Below are 19,401 nucleotides of genomic sequence, written 5' to 3'. Positions count from 1 at the left end.
GGGAGGTGAACCATGAGAGACTATGGACTCTGAAAAACAATTTGAGGGTTTTGAAGGGGCTGGGGGTGGGAGGTTGGGGGAACCAGGTAGTGGGTATCAGAGAGGGCACGGATTGCATGGAGCACTGGGTGTGGAGCAAACACAATGAATACTGTTACGCTGAAAAGAAATAAAAAAAGTTTAATGTACTTATTGGTATAGTTTGATTTATATTTGCCATTTTCCTTTTATTTTCCATACATCTGTCTTGTTTCCTTGTCTTCCTTTACTTCTTTCATTTGCATTGAGTCACTATTCTAACATGTTAATTCCCTTAGCAATTTTTTGGTTGTATTTTTTACATTATTACTTAGTGGTTATTCTTAATACTTATCTTGTTATGAGATTGTACTTCAGATTTATAGTAATTTCCAGTGAGATACAAACTCCTGTGTAGCTACTGCCTGCACAGTTTTATTTCCTTTCCCTGTTTTTTGTGGTATTATTAGAATTATTACTCTATGTGATTTTATGTCTTTTAAAGAACCCGAGAGACAGTAGGTCTTATGGACAAACTCAAGGTGGGTGAGTACATTTTAAATGACAAATCCACTCTAAACACTGCAATCTCTCTAAGCCTTTAAATTATTTTCTATAAACTGAAGAAAAGAAGGTTGAAAATTTCCGTTCCATTCATGGGGTGTAGGGGTTTATCTTTTGGTTTATGTTTCAGCCAGTCAACCAAATTGTTAGAACCCTTCCTAACTCCCAGAGTTTACCAATTCAAATGCTACTCTGGAAATAACCTGACACACCCAGAAGTATCACTATCTAGTACCTCTTAGCTCAGTCAAGTTCAATATAAAGTTAACCATCACAATAATTTATGTCTTTAATTGGCATAAGATCTCATCTAATTGATATCTCTTTCATTTTCGATATTGGTACTTTGTGTCTTCTCTTAATTAATCTTGCTGGAAGTTTATCAGTTTTATTTTCTCTAAAATTTTGGAAGTTAAAAAAAAAGTACAGTGAGTTCCTGTGTATCTTTCACCCAGTTTCCCCCAAAGGTCACATCTTGCATAACTAGAGCACAATATCAATTCAACCAGGAGAGTGAATTGTACAATCTACAGAGCTTATTGAGATTTCACCAATTTTGTATATGCTAATTTGTTCATGTATAATTCTACACAATTTTATCTTTTTGTTATTAGCTATAACTTTATTTTAATGATTGCTTTGCAATTTATAGTATGTATCTCTATTACTTTCAAGTGACATTATATCACTTTCTATATACCAGTACTTTTCTGGTATACAGTGGTATACCAGTGGTATACCAGGTATATGCTTAGTAGTGGTTCTAACCTGGCGGCAACACCTAGAGATACTTTTGAAACACCAGTGTCCAGTGGATAGAAGCCATGGGTGCTACTAAATGTCCTATAATGCACAGGACAGCCAACACAACAGCCCAAATTTTAAGACAGGGGCATCTGGCTGGCGCAAAAGTATGCAGCTCTTCATTTCAGGGTGGTGAGTTTGAGCCCCACCTGGAAATTAGTTAAATAAACTTTTATTTTTTTTTATTTTTTTTTAAGATTTTATTTATTTATTTGACAGAGATCACAAGCAGGCAGAGAGGCAGGCAGAGAGAGAGGAGGAAGCAGGCTCCCTGCTGAGCAGAGAGCCCGATGCGGGGCTCGATCCCAGGACCCTGGGATCATGACCCGAGCCAAAGGCAGCGGCTTAACCCACTGAGCCACCCAGGCGCCCCAGTTAAATAAACTTTTAAAAACATGCAAGACAAACGATGGGAAAAAATAATTTCCGTCTCATTTCATTTTTCTTCTTACTGAAGGACTTACTTTAACATTTTTTGTAGTGAAGGTTGGCTACTGATGAATTCTTATAGCTCTTTTATTTTTTTTAAGATTTTATTTATTTATTTGAGAGACAGAGAGAGAGAGAGAAAAAAAAAAAAAAACACAAGTGGGGTGAGGGGCAAAGGGAGAAACACTCCCCACTGAGCAGGGAGCTAGATGCAGGGCTTGATCCCAGGACTCCAGGATCATGACCCGAACCCAAGGCAGACTCTTAACTGACTGAACCATGCAGGTACCCCTCTTTTAGCTTTTTAATGTCTGAAGATGTGTCTTGGTTTGCGCTTGAATGATATATTGACTGCTCTAGAATTCCAGGATGGCAGGTTCTTCTTTTAGTGCTGTTTCATTGTCTTCATGCTGGTACAGAGTACAAAGAGAAATCTGTTGCTATGCCTATCTTCTTTCTCTATGCATGTTTTTTCCTCTGGCTGTTTTTATAATTCTCTCTTCTTGACTGGTTTTGAGCAATTTGTGATGTACCTTCGAGCAGTTTTCTCCAGATTTATTCTAGGCTTACTGTTCTCCACTACTAAGGTAAGCCCCTTCTCAGTACTTTATCCAATGCACAAAGGAATTACATTTTTTCAGTCTTGACCTGACTTGTGGGAAGATGATATTCCTGGACTTGCTTTTGTGCCTGGAACTGTTCACTCAAATCCTTTGGAACGTTTTTCTCAACCGGCCTTACATGTTTCCTCATGTAATGTGCCCATCAGTACTCTGAATATCCTGGGGGAGGAGGGGACCATTCACAGATACCCAGAAATCTCTGTGTAGTTCTCTCCTCCAGTTCTACCTTGTGAACACTTCCTGCCTCAGTCTCCTTGGATTCTCAGCTCTCTCTCTTCAACTCAAGAATTTCACCAGACTCCACTTGGTTCCTCCTCCCTATGCTACTGCCAGGGGGCTTTCTCAAGGCAATAAACTGGGACACATAAGGGCTCACTTCCTTTATTTCTATCAGATCCTTGTTTTTTTGTTGCTGGTATCAATGTATTAAAAATCCTTGATTCATATATTTTGTCTGGGACTTTTGTATGAGGCAGGGATCTAATTCTGGTCCCTCTAATTCTAATATGGCCAGAACAGGAAGTCTCTTCTTCAGTTTTATTCATGTCTAAGTATTTTCTCATCTTCATTAAGTTTTCTTCAACCCATGAATTATTTAGAAATGTTGTGTTTAATTTCCAAATGTATGTGGTTTTTTTAGTTGATTTTTATTCTAACTGCATTATGATCAGTGTAGAGGACATTTTGTTGCACTGTCTCGATTTCCCTGGATTGTTCCCTTGCCTTCCACCCACTAGAGGGGCAGGCTGAAAGCCCTCAACTGTCAGTCCTCTCCAGAAACTATCCTCAGCTGAAGAAGTCGACCTAATCCAAGATTGTGGTTCCCTTTAAGGTGGTGTGATGGAACTTGTACTCAGTAATTGGTTGAGGAAGGGGTATAAAAGCCCAGACCTCACCTCTGGTCTACAGAATTCTGAAAGGCAGACTGGTCTGACCGAGTTTGAAGCAACTCAGATGACTTCTCCTGCTACTAATCTGGTGTTCTCCCTGCTCTATAGGTGTTTATCCCAAGAACACTCTCCAATAAATTTGCTGCATGTTATCCTTTGTCTATGCATACTTCCTAAAAAGCTCAACCTAAAAACAATTAGATAATTCAGTATTTTAAAAATTTGTTGAAGTTTTAAATAACTACTCCATGAATACTTGCAAGTGTGCATATCTATTTTTGTATTACTTTATTGGTTTAGTGTTTCTCAAATTTAAACCCTAAATTACCATGAGGATTGACTCATGACTACTAATTATTAGCAAGACTTTTATTTTCCACTTAAAGCCCATGACAAATCTCACAAGCTTCCTTGATGTGCTCCTTTGCTCCTGGTTGATTTTTTTCTAAAGCATGCTTTCACTGAGGATATAGCTTATAACATCTGGGCTTCTTACAGAAATCTCACTTCAAATTCTCCACCTTTACAAGCTCACAGATTCAAATCCTGCCCTTGCAGCGAATAAAATCTATGTTCCTTGGTGACCAATATCACCAAACTACCTCACAGCACCCAAGATATCACCAGTGACTTATCTTGCTGGCTTCCACCTCCTCTTTATTTTAGGCTCTGTGCATTTATTTTATCTTCTCAAAAGCCCTTTAAAAGGATGTTTAAATTTTACCCAGAATTTCTAGGTTATTTTGTAGCCACAGGGCTTTAATTATCTAGTTTGCCATACTGTTTTATTATACCTCTTAAAGGCACGAATCTCTGCTCAGTTTTGTGATAAAACAAACACTGCAAATGTGACAGCATTTTATTTCATACTCTGTAAACTGGTTGCTAATTTGTCATGATTATACAAACTTCAGTATTTATCTCAGTAATTTTGTAATTTATAGATTCTTCTGAGGGGAAAATGGACAATTATCACAGTAGTCATGTAAAGAATCAAGGATCCCAATGAAAAATTTTCTTCAATTCCCACTGCAAAAGCATTGTTTTATATAGATTCCCAGACCCTGGTCCAGATTTGGTGGGCCTCAGAAGTTGATCTGTATGTGTGCTGTTACCTCTTGTGGTTCCCAGATTTGGAGTCCACTGGTCTTAGTTTCAGAGACACGTTACAGCTTTTATATGTCTACACAATCCCTGTGGTCAAATTGTGCCATGTGCATTTAAACGGTCAGTGGGAAGAGTGGGAACTAGTCAGGTCATTGTCTGTGTTGCCCAGAAAGGAGTCTGCCGTCTCCTTTATACCACTTACAAACCCACTTTCTGGAGCAGAAACAGACATCAGGGAACATGGCTGGTTTTATATAGCCATCTAAGGTCTACATAATAGTAAAGATTTGAAACACAGATGGGGCCAAAAAAAGGAGCTGGGACAATAATAGGCTGTACAAGTCCTTTAAGGAAATTACAAGACACTTTCTATTGGCTAAAAAGCTCCTGTTTATGTAGAAGTATGAAAATAACAAGCTGCATGTTGTGTTTAAATCAGAAATAAGCCAAATCAGCTCATTCCAAAAAACAGCTGCCTAAAGAAAAGCAAACTGAAGTGTTTCTTCCCACTCTGAACAAAGGAAGCAACAAGAAAAAAAATTCAGTGGTATTTCTAACAATAATAACAGATTTATTGGAGATACTATAACTATGTCCTGCAAAAACAGCTTTATAACATCAGGTGATTAAAGACAGTCTAGTTTCTGAAAACAATCGAACAATGCAAGCATACTATTTTATTCACTTATATTAAATGGAATTATTTATATTTAATGGAAAAATTTAAAAAAGGAAGTCTGTCACTGAGGTTACAGAACTGAAATCAAATTTAGTCTTATGGAATTTAAAGCCCTTTTTGGTTTTGATTTTCTTCTCAGTTCCAAGTAACAACTAATACAGTACATACCATCAATAAAAAGTATCTCTAAACCTAGGAAGACATTCTTCTCTCTATGCTTAATTCTTTGTCTTTCATATTTCTCTTTAATCAAGCTATATAAAATGAGATTTTATTTCACATTATCTCAACTAAAAGGAGGACATATATATCTCTATTCTACACAAGAGCAATTCTACATAACCAGGATGTCTATGGCTAAAAATATCACCTCTTTATATTCCTCCAGAATATTCAGGGTACTAAAGACATAAATGAGTAAGTGTGAGTGCACAGGAAGCCAGCAGATAACAAGAACAGTCCTGGGTAATACACAGTAATCCAGCGATGTATATTTCAAAAGAGCTGGGTTTTTGATGAGCTGGGTTGATGGAGAATAGAGAAAAAATAGCAGTAAAGACAGGAAAATGGGTTGAGGGAGACAAAAACTAACAAATGAGGTGCTGCAGAAGAAGCACTGCTATTAAGGAACAACCAGGTTTCCATTAGCATAGGATGCTGGAAAAAACACAAAGAGACCCTGAATCCAGGGTGCATCTTGAAAGGCCTAAAAGTATGGTAAGAACTGCATAATTAAACTCTGACTGAAGTTAACAGCTGGTGGTTTTGAAAGACCCCTGGAGGAAGGTGGATAATCAGTTCAAATTATAGTGCAGAATATTCGTCTGAAAGGGCATGGGGACCACTTACAGCATTTACTCTTGCAGCTCAAGACAGGTATCAGACTAGAAAATGGGTGAGGGTTTATTATCTTACCTTGCCTGGGGCAAGATATGTGAAGATCTGTATTCAGATTGCTGGGTTTGAGATGACACAGTATCCTTCCAAAGGTATTTACTCTTGAAGATCACAAAAATCTTTAAGATGAAAAAGAAAGCCTATTTGAAAGAATCTCAGATGCTATGAGACAGTGATAGGAAAGTATCTCAGAATACCTGCTTGGCAACATAGGAAATATCAACAACTCTGCTTGGTGATAATAAATGTTCAAAAAATAAACTCTGATAGTTATATAATAAGCCAACTGCCTGTTTTCTTAGTTTTGGCCACCAGTAGACATTAGTCATGGGGAGTTTCCACAGAGGTAATCAGCGGGTGAGGATGGCTGGCGAGACAAAAGGCATGGGATACTAATTACAAACACCTCCCTTAATTTTAAAAGGACACAAGACAAGGGAAAAATGGTGGAAGGACACTTAGTACTACAGTAATGTAACCCACTGCCACATGTGGGTTATCCTACCCTCATGTCCAACCACTCTTGGGGAAGTGCCTACCAAACAGTCCTATCCCTGAATGCAGCAAACCTTGTTTTGAGTAACTATACAAAGAGGGACTAACCTCTAGACCTTGTTTTGAATAACCATGCAAAGAGGGATTATAACATCCCAAAACTGAATATAAGCCACTATCCTATCAAAATAGGACAAAACCAAACCCTTTTCACACAATACCCTTTACAACCTTCTGCTTGTCTCCAATAACAGCAAGGAAGAAATATATAATTCTTAAAACTAAATTACAAGGTGCAGAGATAAGCCATAAATTGAACTCAGAGAAGACAGCATCTTCCTTATGAAACCATGATCAAATGATTATCCAGATACAATTACCTTTCATTGAGGCGTCTACTCAGGAGAGTCCCAACTGATTTCCCACTCACATACAGAACTGCTATGGTGGGCAGAGGCACTTTGGTATCATGAAGGAAGCATGGACTTAAAACTCAGATCTGAGTTCAAATCCTGCCTCCAAGCACTAACTACTGAGTCACCTAACCTCAATGAGACTCAATTTTCTTGTACAAATGTTAAAAGATTGAATGGGATAAGAATAAACACCATGTGCATAAGACAAATGGCATTAGGCTTAAGAATTCACTATATATGAAGAAAGAGAGGTGACTGCATTTAAGAATGGGCAGATTCTAAGTGTTCCCCGTGGGATCTTGAGCTAAGGACTCAGAGTTTAAAACGCTGAAAATCGGTTAAGGCCTTCTCAAAGGCCCAGACATAAAGGCAGAGGAAGCTAGTGAGCACCTGTAGCACTGACTGCACAGCATCCCTCCCTTCTCCCAAGAAACATTTCCTCAACGATATAAGGGAGAAGGCAAATAGATCAGAAAGCCTTAGCTCCTTTCCTCACTTCCTGAATCTGAAAGAGTTGTGAAGAGTAGAGTTCCCAGTTATGGCCAACATCTTACAACCGGGAGACTGCAAAAAACGAAATCCAATATGCTGAAAATTTTGGAATGAAGACCTAAGTTTGATGAACTGCTCAGTTGTCAAACCAAATTTGGGAATGCTTACCTCTAGACTTCCCCATAAGTAAACAATCAATGTTCTTAAGGTTTTAGCTACTAGTTCTTGATATTTTGCTCATTACACCTAAAAATGTCCTAAATGCTACCTTAGGTAAAACTTTTCCTAAGAGTTTAGAAACACTGCTCTGATGTCCCACAGTTGAGCTATTTTCATTTATTATATGCCAGTCTTATCAAATAATACATGAATTATCTCATTAAATCCTCACAACCCTGTGAAGTAGGTAGTTATTCCCTTTTGCAGATAAGTCTAAGGCTCAATGCAGTTAAGTGACTTGTCCATAATTGACAAGCTAGTGCGTGGCAGATCTGGGATCAGAATACATACTCTGATCCCAAAGTCCGAAATTTAAGATACCAAATTATAGATGAGAAGTCAGAGTCTTCCCCTCGTTTTAGATTATGCTGAGTGCATCTTTACAGACTATGTACCTGCAATTGTTTCAATTTCATAAGGGGTTATTTTTTCTGGTTTTGTAAATATATATCGAAAATATGAAGTCTCTATTACCTGCAGATCTCACAACCGTGGGAGAGGAGAATGTGGTAAATTTTTGTTGTTCTTTTAGCCTAAGAGTTTAAAAATGTCAGCTTATTTTAAAACAGCAAAAGACCAACAACTGATGTTTATTATTTAACAAACAGGAAACAGGCTCTTAAAGGAAGTGACTTGCTCATGCTTCCACCACTACCAAGTGCCAGTATTAGGGTGGAATCCCATGAGTTTAGGGCCCATGTTCTACATGCCTTTCATAACACTGATGAGTGAAAATGAACATGAAATTATTGTATTTAAAAAATACTGTACTTCTTTCCTGAATATAAAAGTAGTATATTCTTGTAGAAAATCTAAAAAGCATAGAAAAGTATAAAGAAAATAGAAATCGCCTATAATCCTACCACCCAACGATAATCACTGTTAACGTTTTGGTTTGGTATTATTTCATTCAAATTTTTCTCCTATAGGTACATGTTTTTAAAAAATTTGCATCAAAAAAAATTTTGGATCAAATTTGTTTTCTCTTTATCTTCCATTTTATACAAATAATTTTCCTCATGGCATTATTCTTTAAAAATGTTTATAACGGCTATAAAACCATCATGTAGATAGACCACCATTCATTTAAACCCTATGCTACTGAAAATCTAGTTCTCTTCCTTCAGTTATATATGATGCCAGTATGAATATCCCTCTGATCATCTTTGTCTGCTTCTGGTTACTTTCCCTGTATAGAGTCATAGAAATTTAATTAAGGTCAAGAATAATGAAAAATTGTTTTTCCAAAAAGTAGCAATTAGGCCTACTACCAACAATATATGTTATTTATGATGTTTCTTTCTCCTCATTATGTTTTCTCTGGTGTTGAAGAAGCTGTGAGCTGTAACGATAGGCTTTCCCACACTCACTACATTTAAAGGGCTTTTCCTTAGTGTGCGTTCTCAAATGTAGAATAACTTGAGAAGTCTGCCTGAAGGTTTTGCCACATTCATTACATTTATAAGGTTTTTCTCCAGTGTGAACTCTCTGATGATCAACAAGGTTTCGATTAGAAGTAAAAGCTTTCCCACATTCATTACATTTGTAAGGTTTCTCTCTACGGTGAAGTCTCTGATGTTCACTAAGGGTCTTCCTTAAAATGAAAGCTTTTCCACACTCATCACACTCATAAGGCTTCTCCCCTGTGTGAATTCTCCGATGGTCCATAATCTTTGTATTAGAAACACATGTTTTCCCACACTCCTTACATTTGTAAACTTTTTTTCCTTTGTGCATTCTTTGATGCTGAGTAAGGTTTGAACTACGGCTAAAGGCTTTCCCACACTCGATACAAGTGTAGGGCTTCTCCCCAGTGTGAACTCTATGATGTGAAATAAGACCTGAACTCCGACTAAAGGCTTTCCCACACTCCTTACATTCATAAGTTTTCTCCCCACTATGGATTCCCTGGTGCCGAATGAGGTGAGACTTACCACCGAAAGATTTCCCACATTCACTGCATGTGTAGGGCTTCAGTCCAGTGTGGATTCTCCGATGAACAACAAGGTTGGAGCTATGACTGAAGGCTTTTCCACATTCCTTACACTTATAGGGTTTCTCTCCTGTGTGGATTCTCTCATGTACTGTAAGATTTGCACTCTGACTAAAGGCTTTCCCACACTCAGTACATATATACTGTTTCTTTTCAGCCTGAATTCTCATATTCGTTGCAGGATCCAAGCACTCACTACCATCTTTTTCATATTCATGCTCACTCACTTCTGTAAGTGTTTTATTGTCTTTAACTATCTTATGCCTGAAGCTTCTCGTCTTTCTCCTCATTTTCTCTTGCTTGAAGCATCACAATGGCCTGTTGAATCTTCTCTTCCTCTTCAGAAGAGCTTTCTAAATTTTTACTTCCCTGGAAACACCTCTGTGTTTCTCTTCAAAGTGTAAGATTCTCACGTTTTTAGGAGTGATTTTGGGATCAACACCTCCTCAGTTCCACCATCTAACAGAAGAAACAGAAATTGCACTTGTCACCTATTCTCTATCCAAAGATCACAAGATGTGGTATACAGCAGAATTTCACACCACAGGGTCTCACTTATTCTCTATCCAAAGACCACAAGATGTAATACATCACAGGGTCTCACAAACAAGAGGAAATGTTCAAAGACAGGGGGAACTGATCAAAAATAAGATGAAAAAAAAAAAAATGAGGGTAGACCCAGATGCCGAAGTAAATAAAGGCTTATGGAAAGACAAGAGGGGAACCCAAAAAGTCCAGCATCAGGGTAAGCAATGAGTAATATAAAATCCACCCTGTTTCCTCCTGTCTCACATCTACTCCCAGGATTAGAGCCATCAAACTCCTCATCTGGTCCCTAGAAAAACTTAACTTAAAGATCCTTAGCTCAGTAGCTCTCCAAAACAGTTTGGCTTTTAGTTCTTGCTGACCTATTCCCCTAATACCAATGATATAATGGCTGGCACAGAATAGATGCTCAAGAATTGTTTCATAAACCAGCAACTGCAATTGTCTTAGGGTATGACTAAGATTTCATCTTTTGCTCTATGTCCAGGTATGAGGCCCGTTTACATCTCTGTTCTTAAGCCCTGTCTTAGTAAGGGGTAACACTGTTCTTCAAGTAACAGAGCCTATTGGAGCCTAATCATACAATAACCTACTTTCTAGGGACTACTCTGTAGCTGGATCCAGCTACATATGCTCATTCATTCTGTCTGCTTCTCACCAAGCTATCCCTCTGATGAACTATCACCCAATCTACTGTGCAAACGAGAAACGCTGAGTTGGGGAACAGAGCTAGCTAAAACATGGCAGGGTAAGGTCATGCTCTGATAAGACTTTGCGTGATACAAAGTATCTAACTTTGACAAAAGGGTGAAAGTAGACAGAACAACCAAAAGATGCTAATACATGAAACCGATGTCAGGAATGAGCAGGAACTTCTCAGTGAGTTTGACATAAAATACATAGGTAATATAGGTATGTAATATATGTCATATATGTATGTATATATATAGCAAAATGAGAGTCCTCTATAACAGTAAATATATAAACTTATCCACTTGTTCATCCATCTGTTCATTCATACCACAATTAATTATTTCTACTTTGGGGATATATAGGTAACTCTAGCATACCTCAAATCTGGAGGGGATTGGGGTCATAAAAGAAAACAGAAAAATGACTCCATGATACTAACACATAATTAATGTTCCTTTTACTATATTCCTCTTCAAACTTGTCCATACTTAGATTATATATGGTTGCAAGTATACAGTAGATATAATTTTGCATCCTACCATATGTAATTTTCCACATTGCTATTTAATCATAAGACCATTTTATGACTATATAATACACTACCAATTGAAGTCGTTATAATTTACCCACAATTTTGCTAGCATTCAACATTTTTGTTGCTCCCTGCTACTTAACCACTTCAATAATGCTATCATGATCACTTTACACAAAGTCTTCTTCCTACTGAAATATATTCTTAGGATAAAAGTTCCACAAAGGAATTATTGGGTCAGAGGGAATGAAATTGTTTTGCAGTGATGCCTACTGCTTTTCAAAAACGTTTGACCAGCTTCCACTGTCTCACAGCTTTTCAACAAGCTGAGTCACAATTTCTGGAGGAGGAGCATATCTAAGGGTGAGTGCTCAAGACCAGCAAGAAAGGAAGAGAACTTCCAAATGAGGTTACAGTTCATATTTCAGGAATATAGGTGCCATTGATGCTATACAGGGACACAAATATAAGAATCTGTGCTCAAAATATAAACAGGAGGCAAAGAAAACAGTGGGGAGGGGTGGATTCTTGCTAGATCCTGAAGTATACTCACAACTCATACTACCTCTCCTAATCAAAGAGGTGGAAACTCAGTGAGAAGCCAGGGGCCTGCAGAGCAGAGTGGAACAGTAAGTTAAGCCATTTCCAGAGTTTTCTGAGACAGTTGATGGTTCTTTCTTTTCCATTTGTAATCTTCTCTGAAACTCTTTTCTTTATACATGTCTTAAAGCATAATTATTGAGCATTCTACTCTGTACACATTTCTTGTTTGGATTTAGCAGGTAAAATAATAAAAATAATAAAAAGTATTATTACAGAAAAGTAGAAAATAATTATTTGTGGTATGAATGAACAGATGGATGAACAGGTGGGTAAGTTTATGTATTTACTGTTACAGAGGTCTCTCATGTTGCTAGCAAATTATCTTTTGCTAACTTGTATTATATTTTAATTATTTTTATGGTATTTCTTATAAAAAGTTGGGATATGACTTTAGAGGATCCACATAATTACTAGAACAAAATATTTTAGAGATTCAGAATGAGACAATACCTTGAAGCCAGCCCCAGCATGTCTCATATCTAGACATGACTGATCTAAATCTTCTCAGCTAACTACTATAGTAACTATTCTGTTGTTAAAAGCTGCTATAGAAAAGATAAGTCTCATGGCTTTCAGGAAAAAGGTGTCTATGGAAACTGTTAATAGCCAGGTATTTACATGGCTCTGTCACAAAGCAATAAAGACCATTAGTGAATGTAAAAAAATAAATAAATAAAATAAAGCATGGTTACATACTGAATGTTTCCCCTTTCCCCCACCAAAACACACATTGAAGCTCTAACGCCCAATGTGACTATATTTAAAGATGTGACCTTTAAGGATGTAATTAAGGTTAAATGAGATCATAAGGGCTTGGTCTGATAAATTAGTGTGTCCTTATAAAAAGACGTGAGAGACCTCACTTTTGCTTCCACTCCTGCCTCCTTTCCCCTAAACAAACTAAGGAAGGCCATATGAGCAAAGAACAAGAAGGTGGCCATCTATTAGGCAGGAAGAGTTCTTGCCAGAAACTGAATTAGGTGGTCACCTTGATCTTGGACTTACAGGATCCAGAACTGTGAGAAAATGAATTTCTGTTGTTTACACTGCCCAGTCTGTGGAAGTTTGTTATAGCAAACTGAGCATACCAATACAAGCATGAAGTATCAAACCTACATTTAAGGAGCTTATAGTGGGGTTAATCATGAAAAATGAGGAGACCAAATTAAGATTTACAAAGTACCCAATCAAAAAGTAAATGGTATTAGGGAAGGGGGCAATTACTGGGGCCCAGAATACTTGGGGAAAGGTGTTTTAAGAAGGCAAACCTTTGGCTGAGTTCCAGAACATGAAGGAATGGTTTCCTCAAAAACAATCTTGTGAGGGAGGGGAAGATTTAAAAAAAAGAAAAAAGGGGAAAAAAAAAAAAAAAAGGAAGCTTGCACAGGGCCAGCGTACTCAGAAATAAGTGGGTGATTACACTATCACGTAGCTTCAGGATGGTGGGAATTTTGTCCATTTTGTTTACCTTTGTCTTCCCATAATCTAGCACAGTTCCAAGTACACAGTAGGCACCAAAAGAAAATTTTTTGAATGAACAGATGAAAGAATTAAGTTGCATGAAGTGATTGAGCCAGAACACTGAAATTATGGAGCACATATGGGTATAATTCAATGGTCAATGGGTAACAAGTATTAACCATCCTCATTATCTTCCCCCACTCTATATTCTTTTTTCTACTCTGCTGTTCTCCACTCTCACTTTCACTTGTCAAGAATACAGTTACCAGCATCATTCCAGCATCATTATTAATAGTGGTCCCCTTAACTTATGAAAATATTCCAATCTGGACAATAGATTTCATATCATCATACCTAAAAGTGGAATTAGGAAAATAACGCTTTAGGGTATACTATTGTATATTGACTATACTTCAATTAAATTTGTTTTCTTTAAAAAAAAAAAAAAAAAGATTTAGGAAGATTAGCCCAGAATAGATTAGAGGTGAAAAAAAAAAAATGGAGGAAGGGAAATGAGTTAAGAAGAAAACTTTAGGAATGCAGGATGGGGGACCATCAGAGGGTCTGCCACTCTCCAGGTGTCCGAAAACCTTGGGAGGTTGTATTCCTTCAACTCACCAGCATTACCTGCCTGTTTGGGTTTCTGTGAGCAGCAGTCACATGGCCCTTGGTTACTGATTAGCTGCAATACAGTGACGAATAAGAGGGAATACCTGAAAAATTCCAGACAGACAGATGAATAAAATATAAAAACTGAAATGAGAAAAAAAGATTTAAAAAGAACTGGGAGAAAATTATCAGGGGACTCCTTGATCTCAGGCACATAAAGCAAAGCCTGACGTCATAACAAAAGCAGATGATCTGATAAGTCTTGCTTCCCTCTTAGTTCCCCCAGAATCACCTTGGGCTTCCTTATGGCACATCCTTGTGCATTTCTCTTTTTCCCTTCCTGCTCTTCTAACCAAAATCTGTCTCAGTGAGCTAACAGATTTGCATAACTTCCTTTGTACCCACTGTCTTATTCTCAAATTTGCATTCCTGACATATTCTTCTTCTTCTCACCTAAAGCGTTTTCCTACATCTTCATCTTTCTTAGTGACATTACCATTGTTGATATTCAGAACTGGATCTGATAACCTTGAATTTCTTTCTTTCAGTCATCCTCCGTATCCACTCTAATACAAGTTTATGCTTTCCTGGAAATTCCTGGATTTCATCATTCTTTTTCCTATCATTTGTTCATTCATTTCCCATTTGTTTGTTCATTCATTCAGCAAACACTTATTGGACACCTAGAGAGTGGCAGACCCTCTAATGGTCACCCATCCTGCATTCCTAAAGTTGTCTCCCAACTCATTCCCCTTCTTCCATGCTTTTTTAATTTCACCTCTAATTCATCTGACCATAGAGAAATTTCTGTACTTAAAAAGAACACAGTAACAAATCTGTAATATAAACTAGGGCTGCCTTATACTAGAATTGGATGTATGTCTCTGTCACTTCTCCTCACAAGTACACATTAAGCTCTAAGCCCCTGAAAGCAAGGCCCATGGTGTTCATGGATGGAATTCCATAAAGTACCTAGTGCAAAGAAGGTTCAGTAAATGTTGTGTGATTTGAAATCTTAAACAAGTTCAAGGTTCTGATTTTATCTGGGTGTAGGGGTGATAAGAACTGCACCCTTCACACATGACTACCACCAACCCTTCTCCACTTGTTCATCCCTTTCGTACTTCATATTATCTGAACACCTTGACGGTATATATAGAGTCCTGGCAATGCTGTCTCAACAGGGCCATCCAGGGGCTCCAATACTCAGCTGACTTAGTCTAAATACTCAGAGATTCTCAGAATGTCAGAGCTGGAAGGAATCACCCAGATCTCCCTGTCTTCTATCGAAGTGTGATGGGGAAACAAACTTAGAAGAAAACTGCAGCTCAAATTCAAGTCTCCTAACACCAAGATTTGAGTTCAACTATATTACCTTTCCTCTCATCCCTAAACTGTACTCCTCAAGGTCCAGAAGGCTCACTCCTACTCCTCTGGTTCTCTTGTCCTCAATAAATAGCCATACAGAAATGCTCCCTTTCAGCCATGGTTCTTCTTCTAGTCAGAAGATTCCTGTCAAATTATAACTAATTTCACAGTATAGGTCTCACCTGGCCAGCAGAGCCTTAGTCCGAAGAATCTGCCCAGCACAAAAATCTTGCCTGATCTCTTCCTAGGGTTTGGTGAGGAAGTTCCTAAGGGGGTGTCCTATCGCTGTAAACAGAAGAGAGATTGCGTTCTTTGAGATCAACTCCAAGCAGACACTCAGGGCAGTATCCCACCCCTGGGTAACTTCCTTTCCTATAGAACTATGAAAAGCTAGGATGATCATTCCCATTCTGAAGATGGGGAAATGCAGCTCCCAGAGATTGAATGACATGCCAAAGGTAGTATGGCTGGTAAGAGGCAAATCTTCTGTATCTAAAGGTAATCCTCATTCCATCAAACTACAGCTGCTCCTTCTCACCTGTTCTGTTTGACATCTAAGTCTCCATATCCTTCTCTAACTGCAAAATGCATTCCACCTGCAATCCTGCTTTCCAGCCAAAGTTTGCAGCAGGGAGATGAGAAGGGAACTTTGAGTCAAGTGTCTTTAGAGAGGAAAAATTAAGTCTCTAAAGGGTGGATGAAAAGTGAATGTTTTCTTATTTCTTTGTTTATTTTTAATGATTACCTAGTTCTTAGGATTACTAGCCCTCAAAATCTGTTTTGTGTTTTCAACCTCTCCAGATTTCCAGACTCGGCTTCTAGCCCTGCAAGCTTGTTCCATTTATTGCCTACCAGAAAACACCTTTGCTTTGTACACACTGTCACCCCCAGGACCTAGCAGTCAGTGGTAGGTGCTCAGTAAGTACTGAATGAATAAACGAGTAATCTCCTGCAAAACTCGGTTGCTCACTGGGAACACAACGGGGACTGGACTGGTATTCGATTCAAATTGGGGTTGTGGAGTCCGTGCAGCCTGGCTGGACTCTAGACCGCTATTGCCAGGGCGGCCTGCTGGCTAGGGGCGGGGACGGCAAAATTGTATAACCACTGTCAGCCCTATCAGAGCGAGCTGCTACGCGGTGTGGGAGATGAGACCCCAGACAACGGGACAGAGCCGAACGAGGGGAGGGAGAGGCCCTCGACTACCCCTTGAGAGACCTCCTCCCCGTCGCCGCAGGGGCTGAGCTGAAGGAGGCCTGGGTCCCGGCCGGTGTCACCCACCCTCTCCCAGAACACTGACCGAACCCCAACGCCAGGCTGCCGCATACCTCTCGTCGAAAGCGCCAGACTCACATCTCGGAACACAGCGGAGACGGAACTGCGTCACTGACTCGCCACTAACTCTCAACTTGACCCCCGGGCCCTTCTAGGCATCTGGAGGTTTCGGAATCTCTGTGCCCTGGAGCGGGGGAGCATTCCCTCAGGAGTCTCTCAGCATCGCGGGAACCCTGGCCCCGCCTCCCGCAGAGTTTTTGCCCTGTCATTGGCTGGGAGGATGAAAGGGCTCAGAGAGTTCAGCCAATTGACTCCAGAGGACTCTCGAAGTGGTGGAGTCTGAGGAGGAGACCTGGTTAGGGCGGGAAGAGCAATCAATCAGCTTGGGGGACAGGCTGCCTTTCTCCATCTGAGAGACTCCCTGAAGTCACATTCCTTGCTCTAGCAAAGTCGTCTTCCCTTCCACGTGTGCCGCGCCTTTCAGCCGCAAAGCCAGAATCAGTTCCTATTTACCGGTAGCATATAAAATGGCACTGTGGGGTGCCTAGTACGCCACTCGTTTAGACACTGCTGATGAGGTAGTGAAGAAAATGAACTCGTAAGGCGTACTTTCAGGTCAGGGGATGCAATGATAAATAAATACATCTGGAGGAAGAGTGTTCCTAATAGAGGGAACATCAGGAGCAAAGTCCTTGAATCAGGAAGGAGGTGGAGGGCACATTTCACACCTTAAAGACCATAAGGGCTTTGGATGTGTCAGTAATAACACTGGAGGGTTATGGAACCGAAGAGTGACATGATGTTACTTTTTTCTTTTCTTGACACATATCTAAAGCTTATTAGCTATTAAACACAAAACTAGCCAAGAAACTTGTTCTACAAATTCTATGGATTTCTTGCTCATAGTCCCTGCTCATTCAGAAAAAAACCTAACCAAAACAAAACAACAACAAAAAAAAACGAAACGAAACAATTCTCACACACGGATGTTTCAATCGGTGACAAAACATTTTAAAAATTTGCTCTGGCTGCTCTGTTGAGAACAGTCTGAAGGTGGGTGAGAGTAGAAGCAGGGAGATTAAGAGGTCATTGCAGTATTCCAGATGAGAAATGATGCAGTATTCCAGCTTAGAAATAATGGACATGATGAGAAACAGTTCTACATATGCATTTGTTCCTAGAATAATGGCATTATTAGGTTAGGGACAGTGACTCTGACAGTAAAAGGAAAATACACATATCCACATTTCGACTCCCTTGAAACTTAACTATTGTTAAGTCTGTTGGCCAGAAGCCTTATAGGATAACATTGTCAATTCATACTTTTGTATGTTACATGTATAATGGCTCTCCAGCCAGGCTCTGACGTTGAGGTCAACTCCATAAATAACACTGTGTTTGGAGACACTACTGCCTCTCAAATCACATGCCCATGGGCTGGCCATGTCATCGTCCACTGTCTTAAGATGAGGGCCCAGCACCATGGCCTACCTCTAAGGGGGTGTTTTCCTGGGTCTCTACTCCTAACAGTCCTATCGCTGTGGTGGACATAACAAGAAACAGCCTCACCAGTAGGATCCCTCATCTCTATCCCAGGCTTGTTAGACCAAAAACATCTGGGCCATTGACCATATTTTCCTTCATGGTTGGATCTGGTTCTTTGGGAGCTAAGAGACAAGTGCTCATCCTCAGTGAATAGCTCCCTTGAAATTGGTCAATGTCCATCTTCCTCTCAGGCTGGACCATGTGTGGGCCTTGTTTAGATAAGAAATGAAGACCTAGCCCTGACCTTTGTAATCCTGGAGCCAACTGAGTGACCACAGTAACAGCATTCCATCCCCATTTCCTCTCCTGCAATTTTTCCCAAAGGTGGGTGATTTAAGGCTGTGGTTCAATCCCTGTGGTCACAGTCCTCAAAGGACAGTTGATGGAAGTGCTCATGTCCCATTTGCCTCCAGACTTGGATGTGGCAGGACGCCTTCTGACTAAGTTTGTCCCCTCCCCTCTACCTATTTTCTACCCAGAACCCATGTGTCTTCTCTAGAACTTATCATAAAAACTTGTACCTGTTCCCCGCATAATTCTCATGTGCCTATGCTCTGTAAAACAAGTGTGGAAAAGCACTGATTTGGATAATGGGTGACATGGGGGCTGGAGCTGTTTCATATTTCCTATGGACCAGTTAACAGGGTAGAGAGAGCATCAAAGCTTGATGGCTAGAAGGACTGACAACTGCATATGACAATGTGTTTGGGGTTTAAGGATACAGCCCAGGATAACAGAGGTCCCAGGGTGGGTATACACAGGAAGATTCATCCGTGCCTATTGGAACTGTTGCTGCTCAAATACCTTTCTGACTGGAGCAGGCTGGACATTCCTACTGCACTCCATGCATTTCATCTTGTCTAACATAGTTATTTCTGTTTTAACTTTTTCTTTTATCATGTGAAGCAAATCATGTACATATGTATCTTACACAAGGAATATGGGCCTGGCTTTATAACTACTGATAACAAATCAGGATTTCATTCTATGATGTGACAAATCCCTGAGCAACTCCTGACAACCTATTTTTAAAAATCAGTGGAAGTAGCTCATTATATCTCCTCATTTTTCCAACAATAGGGTATGAAAGGGAGCTATTTGCAGAGGGAACAAGCTAAGGTTACTTGTTATTAGAAAGATTAA

At 39.4% G+C, this 19,401-nt stretch overlaps 1 protein-coding gene and 1 long non-coding RNA gene across 3 annotated transcripts; both read right to left on the bottom strand.

Moving 5' to 3' along the window:
• Window positions 1-4,983: 4,983 nt before the first annotated feature.
• ZNF660 (zinc finger protein 660) lies at window positions 4,984-9,916 on the bottom strand. The gene is made up of 2 exons (XM_059388306.1): window positions 9,771-9,916; window positions 4,984-9,623 (listed from the first exon to the last, which is right to left on the bottom strand). The coding sequence occupies exons 1-2, from the start codon at window positions 9,914-9,916 to the stop codon at window positions 8,921-8,923; spliced, it is 849 nt and encodes a 282-aa protein (XP_059244289.1). The 3' UTR covers window positions 4,984-8,920.
• An 11-nt stretch (window positions 9,917-9,927) lies between these two features.
• On the bottom strand, window positions 9,928-16,877 carry LOC132011632 (uncharacterized). Of its 2 annotated transcripts, none has more exons than XR_009402415.1 (4): window positions 16,767-16,877; window positions 15,621-15,723; window positions 14,080-14,174; window positions 9,928-10,085 (listed from the first exon to the last, which is right to left on the bottom strand). It is a non-coding gene; the product is annotated as an uncharacterized LOC132011632 (long non-coding RNA). The 2 variants fall into 2 exon arrangements; XR_009402416.1 differs by having other exon boundaries at window positions 14,089-14,174.
• Between the last annotated feature and the right edge of the window lie 2,524 nt (window positions 16,878-19,401).

Source organism: Mustela nigripes, chromosome 2 (genome assembly GCF_022355385.1).
Source record: "Mustela nigripes isolate SB6536 chromosome 2, MUSNIG.SB6536, whole genome shotgun sequence".
NCBI lineage: Eukaryota > Metazoa > Chordata > Mammalia > Carnivora > Mustelidae > Mustela > Mustela nigripes.
Note: the sequence above shows the minus strand (reverse complement) of the source record. Positions and strands in the feature narration are given on the sequence as shown.